The 18333-nt window shown below is 41.8% G+C and overlaps 2 protein-coding genes across 3 annotated transcripts; both read left to right on the top strand.

Annotated features, from left to right (window-relative positions):
* The first annotated feature begins 666 nt into the window (after positions 1 to 666).
* ppp2r2aa (protein phosphatase 2, regulatory subunit B, alpha a) lies at positions 667 to 12867 on the top strand. Its single transcript, XM_080003306.1, has 10 exons — positions 667 to 924; positions 1251 to 1328; positions 4204 to 4301; positions 5680 to 5845; positions 6012 to 6124; positions 7015 to 7192; positions 7370 to 7534; positions 7696 to 7865; positions 8062 to 8153; positions 9392 to 12867. Exons 1-10 carry the CDS (start codon positions 918 to 920, stop codon positions 9669 to 9671), a joined length of 1347 nt encoding a protein of 448 aa, XP_079859432.1. The 5' UTR covers positions 667 to 917; the 3' UTR covers positions 9672 to 12867.
* Positions 12868 to 13444: 577 nt separating this feature from the next.
* bnip3la (BCL2 interacting protein 3 like a) lies at positions 13445 to 17866 on the top strand. Of its 2 annotated transcripts, none has more exons than XM_080003435.1 (6): positions 13445 to 13555; positions 14976 to 15249; positions 15333 to 15414; positions 15772 to 15926; positions 16619 to 16768; positions 16882 to 17866. In XM_080003435.1, exons 1-6 carry the CDS (start codon positions 13504 to 13506, stop codon positions 16928 to 16930), a joined length of 762 nt encoding a protein of 253 aa, XP_079859561.1. In that variant the 5' UTR covers positions 13445 to 13503; the 3' UTR covers positions 16931 to 17866. The 2 variants fall into 2 exon arrangements, with proteins under 2 accessions (XP_079859561.1, XP_079859562.1); XM_080003436.1 differs by lacking the exon at positions 13445 to 13555 and adding an exon at positions 14145 to 14272.
* The last annotated feature ends 467 nt before the right edge of the window (positions 17867 to 18333 follow it).

An 18333-nucleotide genomic window follows, 5' to 3' on the forward strand; every position in this document is an offset into this window, starting at 1 on the left:
GGTGGGCTGGGAAATCCGAATGAGGAGCCAACTTCGGTTCTGTGCAGCGAGGATGCGGACGGAGAAGAGCGAGGGATAGGGGTGCGGGGATGTTCACTCTTTGTTGGTGGTGGTGTGAAGAAACAGCGAGATAAATTTAAAAAAAAAAAAAAATAAAAAAAAAAAAGTTACATAAAAGCTTACGTGACTGACAAAGTCTCCCGGTTAAAAATCCGTCTGGGTCGCGCTGAAACAGCGGCTGCGGAGCGCCGAGCCTGAGCCACGGCGTCTGACACGAGAAGCGGCGGAACGGAGGGAGCGGGGGTGAGGCCTTGTAAGAGACGTGATTGGCCCAGCCCAGTGTCACTCCAGAAAATGAACCAATGGGCCGTTGTCCCTGCTTTATGGGCAGATCGTTGGGCGATAGTTTTTTGTTTGTTTGTTTATTTTATTTTTTGTTTTGTTTTTATTATTATTATTATTATTATTATTATATCGGCCCCACCGCGAAAATGCCCGGCATGCGGATTACCAGCCCACCCCTGGTAGAACCCGACGCCGGTGGGGTTTAAACGTTGGCGCTGTCGGCGGCTGCCTGGCTCCCATTGGTGCAGATCTTCCCGGCGTGACGCTGGCGGAGCGCCGCCCGTGCATGCGCCATTTTGAAAGTGCACGCAGGGAGAGGCAGAGGGAGCCGGAGGGAAACCCTCAAAGTGGAGTTCAAAGTCCGCAAACCTCCCGGCGCGGATTTACGCTTCCCCTTCGCTGGTCGCGAACTGTCGCTGTCGAGCGCGATCCCGCCGGGCGACTTGTGCGGACGCTGCGGGGCCTTGCCGGTTTTGAGCGGTGGTTGTGACTGATCTCCGGTGTCGTTCGGTCCGAACCGGCCGAGCCAGCGCGACAACAGGGCCCGAGCCCGCAGCCAGGAGTCTCGTGCCATGGCAGGTGAGGCAAGCACGCGGGCCACACGCCCGTGCCAGTGGGGCGGGCGGAGCACGGAAGGGGCCGCGTTGGTTTCTTTCCGCCGGTCGCGGCTAAACTAGCTAGCGGCTCCGGCTCGCCAGCGGCTCCGGTTTACTAGCTGGCTAGTTGGCTAGCCGCGCCGCGCCGTGCGTGTCGCCCTCGGCGCTTCACGCTCGAACTGTTTTGATGAGTGGCGGACGGAGCGCTCGCTCTGTCAGTTGTGGCCTCGCACTCGTCGTTACGGAGGGGCGGATTGGGGAGAGCCGAGCTATGAGCGTGCTAAAACGGACTGCTTGGTTTGTGTGCAGGAGCCGGTGATGGGAGCCATGATGTGCAGTGGTGCTTCTCCCAGGTCAAGGGGGCGATGGACGACGATGTGGCGGAAGGTAAAGCATGTGCTGATCAGTCAGCATGGGACCCTGCCTGGGTCCTAGTCTGTGTTTAGGTGGATGGTGCATGGTCTAAGGCGAGCCATTTGGCTTTACGTTTAAATATAGATAATCTCCACCAGAATAATCATTTTTTTCCTGAACATTCTTATTATTACTTGATACTGCCTATTATTTTGGTGAGGTGCCTATAAGATAGGTCGTCCTTTGCTTGGATTTCTCGGTTGTTGTTTATTTTACAGATGGGGTGTTCATAATAATACACCCCGTCGATGAAACTGGATTCATACAGAAAACCTGAAAATCGTGTTATAACAATTTCATTAAGTATAGCATCACTTTTAAGTTAGTTGTCAAGTAATAACAGTTTGAATTAGTTTTCTTGTACCACCATTTAAAAAAACTTGTCAGAGCATGGTCAATTACAACTAAACATACAAGTAAAAGTTGCCACAACTTCCATCTGTAAAAACCAAATTTAACTCGCAAGTCGAGCTTTGTGTTGGGCATGCGTCGGATGTTTTCAATTGTGCCAAAGATAATATCGCGTTTTTATACTTTGTCTTCCATCTCATACAGTGATTTGATTGAGCCTTACAAGTTTGTCTGTTATACAGCCTTCCAACACAATTCCTAAACTTGGCTTTCCCGAATGATCTCACACTCCGTAACAAACCAATTAACTCACCAATGCTTACACCTACCACATCAACACTTTCGCGATGCTAGATGCAAACATGCAATTGTAATATAATCGGTTTGGGTGGAGTTGTGCAGTACCTTTTTTCTTTTCTTTTCTTTTTTTTCTTTTTTTCTTTTATTTTTTATCATGCCAAGGGGTACGCTGATAGAACTCATGCTAGTATAGGGAATGTGAAGTTGACATCACGCAGTGTTGAATTTTGCGTAACTGACATCACCATTTAGTTTCTTCCTCACACTTGGAGGATCCCCCTGGCTTTCTGTTAGTGAAAATCACATCTCCATCCATTTCTACTCCAAATACTAAACATATCTGCCTACTGCGAGTACAAAAATCCAAGTTATTTAACAAGGTCCAAGATTATAGCGAAACCCTTTCATTAATAATGTGACTGATCAAACACACTGCTTTTGACTCAATAACATAATAACATAGAGGATGGTTTTTGAAAGTTTTGTATTTTGTCTGATTTTATAATTGGGCCGAAATGAGGAGTGCCGCCTTACCTTTGCGAGTATAGCCCCTTTCCCGCATGGAATCCGTAACATTGCTGGATAGAAAATTCTGGCAAAGGCAGTAGGCAGTCATTCCCACATTGCCCTTCTTTACGGAAAAGCTCCATATCGGTTCTGTTCCCACTTAGATGATGGTTCCGGATTCATTGCGCCATGCTCACCAAGAGGTGTCTAATATAATATGAGACTAGGCAAACAGAATCCGTTTTTAGACCAGAGCTTCTCGCCCCGTCTACCCGCCCCACTGACTCTTCCCTCCGTTGACTGAGAGGGGACAGAGCCCCCCGTTCTGGACACAATAACCCTAAACCCAAGGTTGTTAAATGAGTGATAATTTTCAATCTGCCCTACACTCTCTGCCTCCAGGGAATGAATGTTCTCCACCCGTTCAGCCCGTCCGCTCGCTCGCAGGCTCCCATTCCCACATGTCGCCAATACGGAACGTTGCCAGTAGATTTGCAGCTTTCCGTGCATTAGGAAAGGGGCTCATGACTGCGCTCTTGCAGTTTACCGGCTTGTGAATTAGCAGATCTTGCACCCAGCCACTGCAAAACTGCTCATGAGCTTTGAGGGACTTGTAACTTTCAAACTCACGCAAAGTGTACAGTATACATTCAGTCCAAAAACAAGATTGTTTACAATGTCTGGGTATGTGAGTGGTGGTAGTACATCTGGCTCTGTAATCCAGTCTTGGGCTGCCCAGTCATATGGATCACTGTTGTTTAGTGTGTTTAGTTTCTCCAAATATCATTGCTCCTCATTGAGATTCAATTTCTCCCGGTAGGGTCCCTTTTCTTTCCCTGTTCCCTTCTCCATCTCTTTCCTTCTCTGTCCGATTTGACCGATTTAACAAACCTTTTAGCCAGACAAAACAAAGGGTAAGCAGGTAACAGCGTAGCAGGCACAGGTAACCTTCCCATTCCCTATTGTAGAATATTCGCAGGGCAGGCCTGTTTACAGTATATGGTGGACTTGCGTGTGTGTGCGTGTAGTGTGACGTCCCACATGGATGTTTACTGTAAGCCTTGCCTGAGGATGAGCATAAATGCAAGCCTCTACCTATTGTGTCAATAAACAAAGCAATGCATAGGCTTGACTGAATGCAACAATTGTGAGACACTTTCATTCTCTTTAACTGTGATTGTCCTTTATGAGAGTGCGTGTGGAGTCAATTAATGATTTTGGATTTCTTGAAGTCTTTAATAAAATATGGATTTCTATATTGTGGTCACTTGAAAGGGTGTTAATGCTGAAAACAGCAAGTCATTATGTTCTCTTTGCTGAAGGTGACTTACCCAATTTCCACTATTAAACTAATTTGAACTACTTCAGTTTGACATGCCACCTAATTAGAGCGAAGTATCCACATAATTGATAGTCTGATTAATAATTATTTTTGACTTTGCTTACCTGAAAGAGTCAATATTTTATTTGAAATCCCAGCCAAATATATCACAGTGGTGATGTGCATAAAATATTCAGAGGTAGCTTGCTTGTGTTCAGTCTCAAACATATTGTGCATAACCACCGGGTGCGTTGCATTGATTTTTCACTGCATATATGTATGGAAGTATGTATATGTATGCGACGAATAAACCTCTTGAATCTGGAACAGCAATTGAAGCATAATCTCTATCAAATGCCTTTCTGACAGCTGACATCATATCAACTGTTGAATTTAACCACTCTGGGGAGCTGCTGGCCACCGGGGACAAGGGGGGTCGTGTTGTCATCTTTCAGCAGGAGCCAGAGGTAAGATTTGCCACATTAATACTAATTCTAATTGGGGCTGCTCTCAACCAAAGATTTTCCCAGTCGACTATTGATCGTCAGTTCAAGCCATTAGTCGAGAAATCGTTGGACGTCGATGGTATTAATTTAATTATTTAAATATGTTTTTGGGGCATCATAAAATGTTTGTGTTCCGGGGCTTTAAAATATAAATCTTATTTTGCGAGCGCTGTTCGCAAGATGCAAGCTGCCTGTAAATTAAACTGGTTAAACATTACATTGGTTAAACTTATTAGGCCCTATTATTGTTTTATTAATGTACACATTTAAATTTAATATTGATATCATTTACACTGAAATGCGGCGTACAGAAGATCGTTTTCCCGGTATCGGGGTCCCCTTATTAGGGACCCCTTGTCGGGCGCATTTCCTGAGGCCGGACGAGATCTGGTAAAGCCGCCGGCTCTACAGCGCTGCCCGACCTCGCCGCTTCACAGAACCACTTACTTGCTGCGCCTCCTGGGACTGCCAACATTTATTTTTGTTAAAATTAGTTTCATATTAAAAGCCCTCTTGGTTTCATACACAGGTCCGGCCATATAGGTTTTTTTTTTTTTTTCTCCTTTTCCCCCCTGCAACTAACCGACCGATTAAAGACATGGTCGACTAAGACTCTTCTCATTGACTAACGTTTGGTCGACTATTTGGGGGCAGTCCTAATTCTAATGTATTATGCAACCTGTTTGTGTGTTCACATGCTCATTTGGCCTCCATGCGTGTGCTCACAGAACATGTGTACAGTTGCCATAGAAACAAAGGAAACTGGATAGGTGTCAGCCAATGACCGTATGTATACGTATGTGACAAATAACCTCTTGAATTATTGAGCAGCGTTTCCCACCACCAGTATTTGAATGCACAGCAGGAGTGGTGGGAGTGTTGTGCTCTTTTCTGATGACTCACTTTTCTCAGACCTATTGGAATGGCGTATGTGATCATCTTATATGAAAGAGCACTTTGTTTCAAGAGGCAATGTTTACCTTTGCATTGGCACATGGCGCTATGACATGGGCAGGACGGTTCAGTGGCAAATATCTGACCTGAGCATTTTAGATGTTTTTTCGATTTCCATTTGAATTGTACTGAAATTTAATATTGCATCCAAAAAAAGCTCTGTATCCGATTCAAAAACACTGAACACCAAGGTAGCATTAGTGTGACTCTTTCCCTCATCGAATCCACAGTTAGGAGTGGGTAAAGGAAGTTGTATGCTCTGCTTTGGACTACGATTTTTAGCCAAAATAAACCAAAACAATTTTACCAGTTTCATTGTTTGTTTGTTCATCACATGATGAAGTGGGTCTTGAAGCAACTCAAAACTTTTGTTGTTCTTCTTCAGAGTAAGAATCAGCCCCAGTGCCGTGGAGAATACAATGTTTACAGCACCTTCCAGAGCCACGAGCCCGAGTTTGACTACCTGAAAAGCCTTGAGATTGAAGAGAAGATAAATAAGATCCGGTGGTTGCCTCAGAAGAATGCGGCGCAGTTTCTTTTGTCCACAAATGGTTAGTACTAAAAGCAGCTCTACCGTCGAGATCATTCTTTTATAAAGAATTTAAAAACTATTGTGAGATGAATTCCTGTCCACCAACCGAGCAGTGGAGCGGTCGCATTGTGACATGTTACCGGACATAGGGTTGTCCTCAGCTGTGCCGTCTCTCCTGCTCTCAGACAAAACCATTAAGCTGTGGAAAATCAGCGAGCGAGACAAGCGACCCGAGGGATACAATCTGAAGGAGGAAGACGGGCGGTACAGAGATCCCAACAGTGTCACGTCACTCCGGGTATGTAAAAGGGAGATCTTATTAAACATTCTGCATCCTGCCCCTTGGTTATCCATCTCAAACGGAGTGTGTGGGGAGTGGCGTGTGCTTTTTGGTATTGTGTACAATATCCTGTTCATCTTGCAGAACGTAGTCACTTGCTGTACAAATCATGAAATGTATTTCAGCCACTCAGACCGCTGATTGGACATGACGTGAGTTGTGAGTAAAGTCTGACGAAAGATGGGACCACCTGCTTATTAACTGCCATGTTATCGCCTGAACCTTCACATGGGTTAGGTTAAAAAATGCCAGTACTTTAATAAATTCCATCGCAACTTCTGAATCAATTAAAAAATTGCAATATTTATTTTTGTTTGGAAGTTATGCTTAAAAATGAAATACCGCCCTAGTCGCAAATTAATTTGAACATTTGATTTCTGGATTAGACTAAATTTGTTCCATGAAATATTTATGTTGAATGCATGTCAGAAGGTGTACGGTGTGTATATAGAAGGTTTTTAATTATTTTTTATGCAATTTTGTATATTTTCTTTGATTAGCTTATTCTTAATTTATTTAATTCTTTTAATTATTTCATTATTGTACATTGTAAATGCATACTATTTGATGGCCTTTGAATGTAAAGCACATTGCGTTGCATATCATGTGAAAGGTGTCATACAAATATGGTTAATAATAACAAATTAACCATTGAAAAAGTTGGTAGCTGACAAGCTAGTAGTTGTCATGATGTATAAAATATCAATAATTGCGATATCTATCTCGTATCGTGAGCCATCTCATCAATATCAGATTGAATCCATGTTGAATTGAATCGTGACCCTCTATGAAAATCGAATCATGAGATTGTGCCCAATAATTGACGCCAATCTCTGCTTTGTTGGCAGGTGCCGGTGTTTCGGCCCATGGATCTGATGGTGGAGGCGAGTCCCCGGCGTGTGTTTGCTAATGCTCACACCTATCACATCAACTCCATCTCTGTTAACAGTGATTGTGAGACCTACCTGTCTGCAGACGACCTTCGCATCAACCTCTGGCACTTGGAGATCACCGACCGCAGCTTCAGTATCCTCTTCTTAGCAGCCTTGAGGCTCCAAAAAAAAACAAAAAACTTCCCCAAATCATTTTGGTTTTTCAACAGACTCAAGAGTTGGTAACAATATCTTATTTACTCTCTCTGTCTTATTGTGTGTGGGTGGGGAAACAGCAAACAAATTCTAGCCCTTGACTCGTCTCCTTCAGACATTGTTGATATAAAGCCGACTAATATGGAGGAGTTGACGGAGGTGATCACAGCTGCTGAATTCCACCCGAATCAGTGCAACACTTTTGTCTACAGCAGCAGCAAGGGTACCATCCGACTGTGTGACATGAGAGCGTCGGCACTGTGTGACCAGCACTCCAAACGTGAGTCCCTTCAGTTCGTCCCTTCAGTTCGTCCCTCTGCTGCCTGCAGTTAAAAAAATATATACCGCTTGGGACTGAATGTTGCGCTGCGGCATCGGGACATATCGCGCTCTTATCTTGAGGCAGTTCTCTTCCGTTGATACCACCTCTTCTTTTATCAGTGTTCGAAGAGCCGGAGGATCCGAACAACCGCTCATTCTTCTCTGAAATAATCTCGTCTATATCTGACGTCAAGTTCAGCCACAGCGGGCGCTACATGATGACCCGGGACTATCTGTCTGTCAAAATATGGGATCTCAACATGGAGACAAGGCCGGTGGAGACATATCAGGTCTGCATTTGTCGACGTATTATTTGTGATGTCATTTGGTTGCGTTCGATGAAGTTTTATTGACTTGCGATTTAAATAAGTCTTAAAACAGTGAGGTGTTTTCACAAGTCACTACTTAAAAGTTCTGTATTTGTTTTGATGTTTCCATTGTTAAGCTAGCCATCTGTAACTGAAATATGTGACTCCTGTCCAACAGGTGCACGAATATCTGAGGAGTAAGTTGTGCTCGCTCTATGAGAACGACTGCATCTTTGACAAGTTTGAGTGCTGTTGGAATGGGAATGACAGGTGGGTGCCTCTCTTTTCATTTATCAGTTTCATTTTTTTGTTTTGTACATAACTAGTGGAAATGGCTTGACCTCTGGTTGGTGCTGCATCAGTCTACTGGACTGCTCTAGAGCATTTGCTAATCCATCACCCCACTTAAAATGTGAGGCTACCATAGGAATTGGTGTTCGCAGAAATGAACCCATGGTTAAAGGGACAATTTTGCATGTAAAACCTAAACCTTATTTTTTAAATTATTATTATTATTATTGAGAGTCCAAGTGATTGGATCCAAGTGACATGCAAGCAGCGCAACATAGGCCTATCATGGTCATGACTGTACATGCATCGTACTACATATTGCAGCTATAGGATTCTCAGGCAAATCACTCAAGTTGAGTCACAATCATTTAAAATATCTCTTAGATTAAAAAAAAAAATAGTGTTTTACCTAAGAGGATCTTCTGGAGAAAGTTAATATTAAACCAAATGATGAATCTTCAAATTCATGTTCAAATTGAATGTCATTGCCTAATACACAACCAAGTTAAATAATCAATTGAGAAACCAGCAGCTATTCAATGTGATGTCAAATAAAATCTTAATTTATGCAAGTTAGTCAGTCTAATTAAAACCTTCATATTTTAGATCTCACTGATATTCACTCACCAATGTTTTTATGACTCAATTTGACTGCAGTTCCCTCTGTCACCACCGTATCAAGTCAAGAACACTTGGTCATTGGAAGTGTGTTTAAATGCTGCCCATTCATCAAAATTCAAAATTAGGTAGCACTCAGTGGGTGGAGCATTTTGACTGACATAAAGCATTTATCAATTGAAGACCACTTTCAGTGTTTAAGTGTGGTTAAATGTGGTGGTGAAATAAATTATAGCCAAATTAATAGTTAAAAACATATATTAATAAACTTCACAACGTTTATTTAACTTGTGATTTAATTATTTAATTGACTTGCTCATTTTTATGGCATTTTCTTCAACAACAAAGTCTTACATTTGTGACTTAAGAAAGCTTTTTTTTTCTTGAGTTTTTTTTAATTTTATTGTAATTTTTTTGTCCTGTCCTATTTAGATTGTCATTATTTGAACCCACTCACAGCAGAGCTTATCGGACACACTACCTATGGGCTGCATACAGACCAATTATGTCTGCTCTTCCTGTTAGGTTGGGACCAGAGGAGTTAGCCCTGCCCATATCATTAAAAGGATTTTGACATTTCTTCTGCATTCCCTCTGCAGCGTCGTAATGACGGGCTCCTACAACAACTTCTTCAGGATGTTTGACCGAGGCTACCGGCAGGACGTGACCCTAGAGGCATCTCGGGAAAACAGCAAGCCTCGGTCCGTTCTGAAGCCGCGCAAAGTGTGTACAGGTGGGAAGCGCAAAAAGGACGAGATCAGTGTAGACAGTCTGGACTTTAACAAGAAGATCCTCCATACTGCCTGGCACCCCCTGGACAACATAATCGCAGTGGCCACCACCAATAACCTGTACATATTCCAGGACAAACTGAACTAGCATTTTGACAACAACCCCCCCCCCCCCGCCCAGAGTCCAGTTTCTGCTTAGGCCCCACTGCTCAGATCCTCACCTAAATAACGTGATCTGTTTTGATGGCTTTCTTAGGCTGCATCCCCATGTCTAGGCTCTTGGGATGCTACCCTTGTTGGTTTTTGGAATTGCATATGTGAAAAGCCTGGCACACTCTTGTCAGTGAGTGCAAGCCGGCATGCGACTGCACACCCCATCGCAGGTGGACACGGGTGCATTTCCAAGTGTGGCCAGCACCTGAGGGGGAGGACAGTTCACTCCCCTGTCCAGACCTGGGGATTCAGCCTTACTTGGATTGGGAGCACGCCATTCACCTTGCCACCACTGCAACTCATTTCTACTACGTCCCAACTGAGGGGAAATGCTGTTCGGGTACAGTTATTGGCTAGGTCAATATAACTTCCTTTATTTTTTATTTTTTATTTGGTGCCATCAGTATGTGTTTTTTCCTTTTTTTGGTCCTATCTACCAAGTGTTTGTAATGGAGTTTGGTTTCTATTTTGTTAAGACTTTGTTTGAGCTGTTTGTTTTTGTCACCTTTTTGCATTGGCCTAGAACACTGGAAAATACAAACTGTCAACACTCCGTATTTGCCCTCAGCTATGTGTGGCTGCCAAGTTTTTTGAGCCCCATCTTCTCTAATGTATAGTACACTGACACCACAAAGACAGATGGACTTGCTCAATTGGGTCTGGGAGAAGAATGGAGATTTGTCCTGTGATTATGGCTGGTCTATGAAAAACTTTGAGCTTGAATTTCAGTGAAAGGTCTGTGGATCATGGTGCCCTTCTTCAGGGGTGTTTTGTATTGCAGGCAGAAAAGCAGATTCCTCTGTGAAATGCCCTGTTCACCCTTGCACTTTTGAGGACCACCATGAAACGCTCAGGATTAGGTCTGATGCACAAGGTCACTGTGGGATGTCATAATGGTGTTGTGGCCTAATTCTACATTGGCATGGCTGTTTTGGTGACTGCCAAAATCTCCACAAAGCCTGGTCTGTCATTGCTGATTGGTCAGTTGACTTCCTGGGGTGTAGGTTTTGTCCTTATGATTTTATATTGTACCTAGTAACAGAAGATATCCATAGCTGGTTTATTCTTTTATGAACCAAGGCAATAGAAAAATGTTTTAAGCTGTATGTCCTGGACTGATATGTAGATTGAGGGAGGTTGCTCAATACAATGATCAATTGGGTCATGGCTCTGGAGTCTTTTGGATTTGTCTGGCGGTTGCTAAAATGCTATCCAATGTTTATTGACATCAAGGGGTTTGTTTTCAATGTTTGATGTCCAAAGAAAAATGACAGCTGTCAGTACCTCTGTAGTCACAAGCACTAGAACCTTTTCTTTTCAAATTGGCTAACTGTAACTAATAATTTGTAGAACTTATTTAGATGCCTCTGGGTTAGTTTAAAAGTTAATGTGGATCTTTTAAGTTCCATTTGTGTGCCATGGATGTGTTTATCGGAAGAAAATGCTCGTTGTGTAAGGAATGAATAAAAATAAGTAGGCCCCTGTCGGCCTTGATTTGGATGCTGGTTTTATCTACTAGTAATGTGCAAAACTGTGAAATTTAGTTCACTCAAACTAGTCACGTCAGTTGACTAGACAGTTAATGATTTTGAAGCCTACTGGCCCGCAATGCTAGAGTTAAGTCCTGTACAAACAATTGTACAGGACATAATTCTATGGTAATAATTTGGGGGAAGTCTGAGGCACATGTTTTCCAGGTATTGTGTAGAACTGTTCCTTTGTGCTACTTTGGAACACGGGAAATGGTTCCAAAACACACTAACATACTCTGCTTTCTCTCTACTAACCCCTGCTTCAGTCACATACTGCCATTTCTCTTCTGAAACATGCAGGTTGATGAACTACACGCTTTCCTCCATCCGACAGAATGCCTATAGATGACAGGGTAAAACTTTAAATGCAGGCCTAAAATGTTTATTTGCTCAGTGGATCATATTTACCAATATTGATGTGCTTCAGTCTGGACTCGAGAAGGAATTTCCACCTGAAATGACAAATGCCACAAATTAACTGTAATTCTCGTGACCTCCATAGGGTGGAATTCTACTGTCATGAGTCTCACTTCCTCAGGGTTTGGGCTATTTATCCTCAAGTCATAAGACACTTTGCCTGTCATTTTTTTTCTATGGCGACTGTTTTTTGTTTTTAACTGATGCGGGAGCATCTCGCTGTCAGTAAAGGGTATTTAATATGTTGAAGAACTTGCCTAATGTCATACCATCTCATTCCATTGTCACACATTGCATCAGATATGCACAGCCGGGTAGTGTATTTAGGGGAAACTCCAACATAAACATTGAAATATATATTTTTATCAGCCTTGTCTGTTCACGTGGAAACCCCTACCTTGTGATATTGGAGATTTTGTGTTTTGTGTTAATCTTGTACCAATTCACACTGTCTTATTTTACTGTTCCGGTGTCTACTATAACAAAATCGCATTTTTCACCGAAATTACACAAATTGGATTGAATTAGTATGCAGATTATATCCAAAATATGAATCTACAATGATGAAATTGTCACCAGGGCATTGGTGGTGGTAACAAAATAAGTCACTAGTAAAATATTAAACTCCCCCACACACACTTTTCCCTTGTCGTCTTTCTGGCTATGGTGGAAGCCCATGACCAAATGGCCAGAAGAACCCCATTGCCTTTCCTCAAAGCATTCGTAGAAATTAGATAATCAAGTATGTTTCTTGAAGTTGCTGGTATGCCAGACAGGAGACTGCTCAGGGGAAATGTATTGCTGCTGACTGATTGAAACCTTGTCTCTTCAATGTGGGAATTTCTCTTTAGTTTAGGAAAAACTGCCTTATTTTCACCTTGATCATGCATTTTTGAAATGGGTTTTGAGTACTGGACAGATTTCTCTGCACATAGAGGACCTAAAAGCCCCATTTTTACTCAAATGATAATGAAAACATAAAAATACAAATCACCCTATTTGGAGTTAGGAGGTTTTCCCACGCCAGCAGCATTATATACATGTATAATGTATCACATGAGTCAAAAACGAAATGCACTTTTATTTTGTGTGATTTTGATTGATTTGTATGTTTATTTCAAGGGGCTCTTTAATAAAGATTGTAGATTTTTGGCGATCTGTTAAAAAAAAAAAAAAAGGAAAATACAAAAGGTTCACTGTATAGCTCTGTTTGTCTTTGTCAAATGAAATAAAGGTTAAATTTAGAGGAAACTTAAGCATATTGGTTATGAATCCTGAATAAAGTAATTACTCTTATTGTTTTGCGTGCTGAAAATACTCTCCACGACTATTGTCAAACAAAAGGGGTAAAGAGAACAATTTGGTGCTTTTAATGGATTAAAAACAAATCAGGAGTTTTGTTTTAAAACCCCCAAAGGTAATACTAACTGTGTAAACTAAGCCATTGATTTTATAAGCCCCCCCCACCCGATATACAATTGAAGTTATATGTATTTCCCTTGTGTATATATATATATATATATATGTATTCATATCCTTGCTATATGCACGCAATCCCCAGAAAAGACTGGATGAACTTCATTTCGATTTTTATTTATTATTATTTTTTTGGTTTGGCCATAATAACCCCCTGCGAAACACAAACATTCCAGTCGGCGAGCCACGGCACCCTGCACAAGACAGACCCCCTGCAGGGGGACGACCTCCATCGCTGGTCGCCGGTCAGCCGGGGGGTCCCGGGCCGCCGTGTCTAGACCCCCTGGCCCGGCTTCTGCGCATGCGCGTCATGCTGATCGGGCCCGGGAGTCGGCGGCCAACATGTCTACCGCCGCCGCTCAGCACAACAACAACGACGAGCCTGTGCTTCACGGTACGTCGCGGCGTCCGCCGGGCCGTCTCCACGTCGGGCGCGTTGGATGGACGCCGGCGTTCGGTGTTCGAGGGGGCCGCCTCCCGCGACGTCGGTCGTTCGGCGGGGATTTTTATTGCGAAAGTTCGATCGAGCGCAAAATCGCTCCTTCTTCTGGGGCGGCCATGACGCGCGGTCGGGTCAGGTGCAAGCGTCCAATCGGAGGCCTTAAAATGTTTGCTGGTCGGGATTTCAACCAATCCGCGAAGCGGTTTTTGCCCAGTGGGCGGGCTCTAGACCCAAACGAAAACAACTTTGGGACAAAAGGAGAGTGGAATCTGCACTAATGCAATATTATATTGTACCAAATATTTCACATTGCATCTGCCCTAATCCGGAGCGTTCGTACTGTAATTGTGTACCCAGTGGATCTTTCACCGTCGGATAAAATAAATTGGCATTTGTTTTAAATTAGGCCGAAGGGGGGGGGGGGGGGGGGTATGCAGTTTCACACAATGAGGATCACGCTGGTCGCCCACAGGTTACATAACTCTGTTTCCTTCTTAAAAGACGCAGTCTGTTTGCGGGGCAGCGGCACGAAGGACTGCGTGTTTTAATGGATACAATAAACAGGCACTTAGTGTGTGTGATCATGTAGCTGCTGTGGAAGGGGAGATATATTATTCTCCGCTGGGTTAAACATCTGTAATTAGGGGATATAGGCTGTTATATTTGAAGGTAAACTGTTATGGACATTACAATGACCTAGATTATTTATTTATCTTTTTTTATATAAAGTACATTGCATGTTCATTGCATAACAGTCAAATATGGCTAAATTGAATGGAATAGGCTTTTGTATGAAAATAGATGAAGGATGCATCTAAGTAGTACTGTGTGTTTCTGTCCTTCACTTGAGTATATTCCGTTTAGGAGACTTTAAGATTTCACTCCACTACGTTTCAAAGCAAATATCTATACTTTTTTTCTCTTTAAAAAAAAAAGTTAATTTATATTTAGGCCAAAATATCAACATGGACTAAATCTGTCAAAGTGTTGATTTAGCATTGCCAATCAATGATGTATTCAGTCCATATCCTTGAAAATTACTATGACAGCACTTTTATTTTCAAAATTGTAATCAGGATCTGCATGTGCACCGATCTACAGAAAAAAACCTGCAGCTCTGTTTTATCAAGGTAATGATAGCATAACATTGTGGTTCTCTCCCTTTTACTAGAATTATTCTGTGTCAGGTTATTTGTACTTTTACTTACGTAAACGACCACCTCTCCTGCCACTGCTAGTGTGTTTTTAAGCACGGTTTAAGAAATGCATTATGATGTGACCTATTGACTTAGCTCCAACTTTTTTTATTTGCACCAGCGATGATCAACTGCAAAATATATTATTTTTTGTTCTGTCTCGGTGTGTTTCTCAGGCTCTTGGGTGGAGTTGGAGATGAACGGAAACACGGCGACGCAGGGCCCGCAGACGGGCCCTCTGATGCTGCCCGCCACCGATCCGATAAACGGGAACACGGAGGAGAGTCAAACTCTTCAGCCCGTGGCGGTGTTGCCCGAGGAAATAGAGGAAAGTCTGGTCGGGGGGTTGGAGCACGTGCCGTCGTCGTCCTCCATCCACAACGGAGACATGGAAAAGATTTTGCTTGATGCACAGCACGAGTCTAGCCCCAGCAGCTCCTCCTGCGATAGGTGGGTTTAGGGGGGGGGGGAGAAAGATCGACTTTTCAGATCCAGATTTTTTATTGTTAATTGGTTTGTGTGTTTATTGTCAGTCCTCACAGACCTCCAAGTCCAGACCAGGATGAGGGTCAGATTACGTTTGACGTAGATATGTCGAGTGTAAGAGGAAGCCAGGTAAAATATGACTGTCAATTCCCATTTTCATTATTTATTACCCCTTCATGTTGTATAAGTTATCCTGTGCATAGTATCGCATTTTGTATATTTGTGTGTCTTGGGGGGGGGGATTTGGGCTATTTTTATATATTTGACAATTTAAATTTAAATTTTAATCACTTTTTTAATTGTATTTTATTAGTTATTTTATTTCCATTTTTTCAGACTATCAATCTTTGTCCTTTTTTTTAATACTATTGGTCCGCAGTGTAACACACCAAACGTCACCAGAACCAATTCCTAGTATATGTAAATATACCAGGCCGAATAAACTGATTCTGATTCTGAAATGCAAAATGTTGGGGAAATTTGCAGTCAGAGGAGGAGCAGGAGGAGGAGGACGAGGAGGACGAGGAGGACGAGGAGGAGGAGAAGGGTCCAGAGAAAGACGGGGAGGAAGTCATCCTGGTGAACAAGGGGGTAGACTGGGTGGCTGACTGGTCTAGCAGGCCCGAAAATATCCCTCCAAAGTAAGGAAACGCAGACACTCAACCCTTTTCTCCATCAATCACAAAGAATACTTTCAGAATTTTGTTAACCTTATTTTTAATGTTACTGTTTAATTTAGGTTTATTTTTCTATTGAGTTTCATCAAATGTTTATGCTTATTTTTAATGTTTTTGTCGTTAAGTTATTTATTTTTTTCTCATCTTAGGTTCAGCTTTCTGGTTCACTGCTGGCTTTATTACATTAGTTATCACATTTATTTTTTTTATTATTTATTTTATTACTGTTTTTATTTTATTTTCTTATTCATATATTTTGTTGTTTATCATGAGGTTTAGTCTATATTGTCATATTGTTTTATGTAAAGTTAATCGTTGTTAACCGTTTCCACGTTTTCCATATATATTTTACATTTTATTATTTTACTTTATATTCAATTGCTTTCTCATGGATTATTTTTTGATGAACGCTGTCGTTTACAGCAATTTCCCTTCAGGGATGAATAAAGTATCTATCTGTCTATCTATCTGTCTATCTGTCTATCCATCTGTCCATCTGTCCATCTGTCCATCTGTCCATCTATCCATCTATCTATCTATCTATCTATCTATCTATCTATCTATCTATCTATCTATCCATATAATTAGTCTCATCTTTTTTTAAGCTCCATAACCTTTGACTCCTAATAACTTGATTGAACCGTTATTCCCTTCAGGGAGTTCCACTTTCGGCATCCTCGGCGCTCCGTGTCTCTCAGCATGAGGAAGAGCGGTGTGATGAAGAAAGGCGGCGTGTTCTCCGCAGAGTTCCTCAAAGTCTTCATCCCTTCCTTACTCATCTCACACATTCTCGCTATTGGTCTGGGGTAAGTCTCCATGGGGATGACCAATTTGTTGCATTCTATTTTACAAACTGCTCAATAAGAGAACAAAACCCTTGTAATGTGTATTTACTTTCTGTCCTCTCCCGTCGTATCAGTGTGTACATCGGGAAGAAACTTGCCACATCCCCGACCAGCTCTTATTGAAGAGAAGCTGAAGCAGTGCCTGGATGTCGCACAACTCCTCCTGTGTCCAAACATCATAATTTCAGCCTCCTCTCTGTCATCCTCAGCCTTTAATGTACCTCCAACATTTCGCCCGCTAAACGTATTGGTCCCCCACACCTTCTCGACTTATCTCTAGGATTCATCGCATAATGTAGCCGCACTCCTTCATATTTTTTTGGTATTTAGGGCAAAAGGCCAAAGTGTGTTCAAACCTTTACAATTGCTAATGAGGTAGAATCCGGACGCCGGAGCGGGAAGACATTTCTCACGCGATACCATTATCGTCGTAATCCACGGGGATTTCTTTTTCCTTTTTTTTTTTTTTTTTTTTTTTGCCCAATTATTTTGGAGGAAAAAGAAAAATGTTCAAATGAAAAGCACTGCTCCCAAACAGTGGAAATCCTGCTGATGAGGCAGCATCTCCTCCCTGATCCCCTCTGGGGCAGGTGGCTGGAACCAAAACGACGCGCGTGTTTGGCACATGGCAGAAGTCATTTGGCTCTGGGAGTAGAAGGCACATTTCTCTTATTTTAATTTTTTTTATTGCTTTCTATTTTTGGCCTGGCTATTCACGGTGCAGTTATTAAGAGCAGGAAATACTGGAGAGATAACGTTGAATTAGAACCGCCAGACGTTCAATATTAACTCTTGAGTTGTTTCTCGAAGCTGGTTGAGTGTGTTTTTTTTAGAGTTGTTTAAACACTTACCCGTTGTCGGGTTCAAACATTTACTGGCTATTTTTTTGTTTGTTTTTAATTTCTTTTTATTTTGAAGAAATTAGGATAGGGCGAATTAGGCTGGCAGTTTTATCTGGTCATGGAACTAGTTTTTAGCTTACATATCTTTTTCATTAACATACAGTACAGCTACTATGGTCAGGTGCCAAATATATATATATATATATATATATATATATATATATATATATATATATATATATATATATATATATATATATATATATATATATATATATATATATATATGTGTATATGTGTATATATATATACACACTGTATATAAATATAATCTATACGAATATATATCTCCTTCACATTTGCACATTGGTGATTTATCTTCGACTTTTAAAATTCTCTGACATAAAATACTTAAATAAATGTGAAAATGATTGAAGCTGTGACATTACCCATGTAATATACACATTGTGACATTGTGGTTGTTTTTTTTCATGCATAGCTTATTTGATGCGTTGTGGCAGTTACCGTGGTGATCGTCTTTTCTGCCTGTTGATAATTGCTCGACTGCCTGTGTTCAGCAGGATTCCACTCACAAAGGTGCTTGTGAAGCTTAATTTAAGAGAACCATGTTTATCCTGGAGGCGACCGCAAGTTCAACATCTGAACGGTGAATATGATGACAAC

Source organism: Zeus faber (genome assembly GCF_960531495.2).
Source record: "Zeus faber genome assembly, chromosome: 7".
In the NCBI taxonomy this organism is placed as follows: domain Eukaryota; kingdom Metazoa; phylum Chordata; class Actinopteri; order Zeiformes; family Zeidae; genus Zeus; species Zeus faber.